Genomic DNA, 4,955 nt, shown 5'->3' with positions numbered 1-4,955 from the left:
ACAGGGAAATACTCTACATTCCTCGGGCTACTGGCTTGCGTTGGTCAGGGGTAATTTCCGCCGGAACAAAACAAACATTTCGCCACGATCAAACAGGTGCAGCGGCTCGCTTCTCCTTTGGGCGTCCACCCCTCGCCTCGAGGCCCAGTGTTCCTTGTTCACACGTCTCGGACTGCACTCCGGGCTTTCCATTGTACTAGGCACAATCATATCTCTATCACTTGGCTCATGCCCCAAAAGCACTTTTTGCCATCTACGTTGTTATCGAATCAATAAGAAAGTTTAGGGCCGAAAAAAGGGCGCCGCCTGCATTACCCCTGCCGCCGCTGCCAATCTCAAACGGCATCAAGTCATTTGTACATTAGCAAACCTCGTCCGTTGAAAAATATGATGGGGAGTGTGCGCCGGCCAACCCCCTCGTAACTTGAGCCCAAGTCCGCCAAGCAGTCGCCGTACAGCCGCTTAACTCGCATACGCACCCTAAGTACATGCATACAAAGCCATGCTCACCAGCATGCCTGCAACCCAGCCCTCCCGCTGCCATTGCGTCCCAAGCTACCGCCAACCACACTGCGCAAGCTTCCCGCTCGCGTCTCCACGACGCCACAATGCGCATCCTGCTTTGCTGCCCTGCAACACCCTTTCCCCTCCGCTGGACCTGTGCCCATTATTCCAATATCACCGCCCCCTCCCTTGCCTGCCTCCGCCGGTGTCTCCCGCCCCGGGCTTGACCAGGAGAGACAGGTGCCGTGTCCGTCGTCCCCATACTTGTGCAGTGTTTGGGAAACGAAACAAACAAACCTTCGCTTCTAAAATAAGAAGCTGACTCTAGCTCCTTCCGAACAGCGGCGCTATCGTGCGAAGGCAGGGGACGCCGAGGCCGAGGCAAGGGACAAAAACAAGAGACCGAAAGCAGTCTCAAGACAGATAGCTTGGTGTAGGTAGTAACAGCTCTTTTATCTAGATGCGAACCGAACTAAGGGGGCAGCAATTTGCAGCACCTGTGCCGGGCTTGCTGAACAAGCCCACCGTGCAGGAACCATCATGGAAAGCGCACAGCTTTTCAAGGGTGTTGCACTCCGGGCGCAAGAACAGACAGACTTGCGTGCCATTAACAGCCGAAAGGGGCCTGTCAAGATTGACAATCTTAATGGCTGCGTGGGGTGCCGTCTGAAAATACCGCACGTGCTGGATGCCGTCGATGGTCGTGTAGGCGAGGGCGTCAGCACAGGCTCGGTCAACTTCGAGCTCCATCTTGTAAAGCGTGAATTCGCAGCACTTTGAAGTAGGATCAGCGCAAACGTCGTGAAGCCCGACGTCAAAGCAGATGCGGGTCAGGCCATTGTCAACATTTGGGTTAGCATCTAGAGAAGCGACAGCGAAGAGGCGCGAACCAGCCGCATTCCGCTGGCATTGACAATACGGAAAATCCGACCGGAAAACCGTCGTAGATGGCAAATCGATAGTCGAAGCGGGCAACGGCAGCGGTACGGCAGTAGACACTGCAGATATGGGGCAGCAATTCCCGTCGGTGCTGAAGATCGAATAGCGACAGGCGCCTGCGGCGGTGCTGGCGCCATCATGGCGGCCACAGAAAGTAGCGAGGCTGGGGCAGGACGAGGCTGTATCGAGGAGGACACAGACTTGCGTGTCGGATGCAGCAGTGGCAATTGTGCTGGTTGGGGCGTTGAGATCCGTGACTCGAAGCATGCTCAGCGCGGTGTCGTACTCATACACAGCCGGTTGGCCGTTGACGGTGACATGCCGCAGAGAATCCTTGCATCCCGCCACTGCGGGAGACACGGCAAAAGCGGGGAAAACAGGTTGGGGCGGGGGGAAGCAGGGGTGGTGGGGTTTTAGGGTGTGGTCCTAGGGCATCGGAAAGAGAGAGCATGTATTGTGTGTTTCCATCGGTTTGCGAGTGACCCAAATGGATTACGATTTATATAATTGCAATGTACAAAAACATATTGGCCCTACTGACCGAATGGATGAATAGCCACAGATAGGCTGCTGGACTGCGGCACCGTGCGCCCGGCCCGCCCAAGGCGCAACAGCTTGCCAGGTTTGGCATGCACCAACATCCAATCGCAAATCCCGTTTCCTGATCAAACCCCGCGAGGCGGCTTCCTTCCTTCACCACAGACTTCGGTGACCCGCACCCGTCACACCCCAGAATTATGAACCCTAAGTTCCCATAAAAGCAATTCCGAGCGCAATCAGACAGGAGCTGAGACTGGGGGGGGCTTGAATGGCCCGACTCAGTTCGGCTGGAGATTGGGACCTGGAAAGGAACTCCACAGGCTCACAAAAAAAGGAAGGAAACCTGTTTACACTCCCATGAAGCGGGGTGCATGCAAGTCCACATCCTCTTAATTACTCCTGCGCGCCAACAATTTCCTCTTTCACGTCTCCCCTTGGCCACCTGGCATCTAAACATGGGGCCCCTGAAATACCGGCATGAATCCACCCCCCCCATGGCTAGCATATTCGGATTGTCGGCACGGTATGTCTCACGAGAACCCCAAAAACCCAAATCCCAAAACTTACCAACGTCAAATTCAATTTTAGAGGCGGTTCGTGAAGATGAGCCGCAGCATCTGGAAGGCAAGCTACAACCAGCAGTGCTGCGGATTCGGAAGCAGTACCGCTGAATAGTGCCTCCAAACTCGAGCCCCGAGGCAGCAGCGTCAAAGGAAAGACGCAGAGGCGATTTGGCCGCGTCTCGCTCACAGTTGCTGATCGAAGGGAGCGTGAAGGTGGAGGAATGGAGCTTTAGCTGTTGCTGCTGCTTAATGCTGCCAATGCCGCGGAGGTTGGCTAGGCGGTTGTCGGCAGAGGCAGCGGCAGCGGCAGTCGGCGTGAACAGGAGAAGGACGCTGGTGGTGAGGACGATGGCTGTGGCAACCGATGATGAACAGGAGCTCGAGCACTTCGTCATTCTTAAAGGTTATCCCTCTATATTTGTTGAGAAAGTCGTGGAGTGGTGTCGATAGGTAACGTAGATAATCTACGAGCAGTCCGCAATGGTAGAGCAAGCTGCTGATGGATGGAAATTGGAGTAGGCGTGGAGGTTTTTCACCTCTGCGGCAGGGGTTGTTGGGCAGAGGAGAATGTCAGCAGATGGACTGCGAAAGTCAAGGTTTCTGAACAACAAAGCCCAAGGCACGTAATTTTTGAGTGGGTATTATACAACGGGAAGTTTTTCGTGGCCAACAGTCTAAGATTTGCCGCAAAGCAGAGCCGGAAACTTACCAATTTAGAGCGGTCCGTCAGCTGGCGGTCGCAGAAGCCAGTCGAAAAGGTAAAAGATCCGTCTTTGGTTACTAGGTAAGCCTCGGAACGTAGGACCAATTGAGTTAACGCGTGCCAATGGGAAAGGCAGCGCGCCGGTCGTCTACGGTATGCACCGGCCTGATGTTCTATTAGAGACAGCTCCAAGGGGTGTGGTGCTGCTCAGGCACGGGTCCGGGTCTGCTAATTTAAGTAGTTGTTGAAAAGCGACCTGCTTTCTGCATCAGCACCTGCTTACCCTTATAAACGGATTGTAACGGCATGTCAACCAGTAGCGATTCCGTACGCTCACCGACCCAGTTGCATCCAGGCGGGCCCTGAAGTTTTCCAAATCCCTAATATGATAACGGTGGTTTAAAGACCCGTTGAGGATTCACCGCTGGCCGTTATGCTGTGTCGGTGCCGGCACGTTGTCGGCCGACAGTCGGGGGCGAAAGAGGAGAAGACAGACGTGTGCGGAAACTTCATCATAGCTCCCGCAAAACATAAAACCTGTTAATGTGCTTTTGATGGGAATTTTCCTCTTTTCGTCCCTTGGCTCTTGACGTGAAGACTTGTCGTTGGCCTGGGAACATGACATCTGAGACGCATGTGAAACGCATATGGAACAGAAAACCTGCTATGCCCACGTATTAAATATGAAACAGCGATGTAGCCAAGTAGAGTCATTCATGCATGCATGCGGGCTTACAGCGGTGATCGCGTCGGTTGTTAATTTACTTTCCGACAGACATATCGAGTAGTAAATTCATCAAATCGCAACAGTGTGCTCGAGAAAAACATAGGATTCGCTGTTGCTAAGCACGTAAGCAACATGTATGCCGTTCCATCCCAAGTATTTTGTACACACCTCCTCCCGCCAAACTGGCGGTACAAAATTCATATTCTAGACCCGTCTTACCTTTCACCACAAGGCGCCGCACAGAAAGAATCAGCTTCAATCCACCAGCTCTAACTAGCCGCCGTGCCTCCTGCTATAATCTGCCCACAGCAACGTCATCTATCCCTCGAGTCCGCAAGAACACCGCTGCAAGAAACTCCCGAAACAGCCACAGAGCACCAAGCACAAAACGCAACCTCACCCAATCGCTTACCCCCTCCCAGCTTTACACCACACCTACTCAGACAACACCACAATCAAAAAGATAAAAAAAAAACATATCCCGAATCCGCGTCCGCATCCACACGTATGGCAGCTCCAGACGAACTAAATCGCAAACTCGGAACTAATCAGCATTTCCTGAATGGAATTACACCCACGGCCCCCGTGCCCCATTTGTACGGCAAGTGCCGCATTGTCGCGTGGCTGTAGTCACCGCCTCCTCCTCCTCCTCACACGTCCTCCCACTCCACATCCACATCGGCGTCCATGGCCATGCCGCCGCTGCCGAAGCCCGTTCCCGTCGGCTCTGTCCGCGTAGACAGCCCCGGCGTCACCCCCGGTTGTTGTCGGGGGGGGGGGGGGGAATTGGGTGGGGGGAGGAAACAGCGTCGGGGTCAGAGAGCGGGGGAGTGGACGGGGGGGGGGAGGGAAATAGGGAGAAGGAGTGATAGTGACGAAGGGGGGATAGGGAGAGAGGAATGGGAAAACACGCACAGACACCAAGACATAGACCGCCCAAATGGAATAGGAGAATGGAAGGGGGGCCCCAAGCACAGCT

At 54.3% G+C, this 4,955-nt stretch overlaps 1 protein-coding gene across 1 annotated transcript; it reads right to left on the bottom strand.

The window, feature by feature from the left end:
- Positions 1 to 919: 919 nt before the first annotated feature.
- On the bottom strand, positions 920 to 3,493 carry phV28 (extracellular matrix glycoprotein pherophorin-V28). The gene is made up of 3 exons (XM_002957077.1): positions 3,256 to 3,493; positions 2,551 to 3,084; positions 920 to 1,790 (listed from the first exon to the last, which is right to left on the bottom strand). The coding sequence occupies exons 2-3, from the start codon at positions 2,939 to 2,941 to the stop codon at positions 961 to 963; spliced, it is 1,221 nt and encodes a 406-aa protein (XP_002957123.1). The 5' UTR covers positions 2,942 to 3,084; positions 3,256 to 3,493; the 3' UTR covers positions 920 to 960.
- Between the last annotated feature and the right edge of the window lie 1,462 nt (positions 3,494 to 4,955).

This window comes from Volvox carteri (assembly GCF_000143455.1).
Source record: "Volvox carteri f. nagariensis unplaced genomic scaffold VOLCAscaffold_69, whole genome shotgun sequence".
Classification (NCBI taxonomy): Eukaryota; Viridiplantae; Chlorophyta; class Chlorophyceae; order Chlamydomonadales; family Volvocaceae; genus Volvox; species Volvox carteri.
The sequence above is the reverse complement of the archived record's forward strand: the minus strand, read 5'-3'. Positions and strand labels throughout refer to the sequence as shown.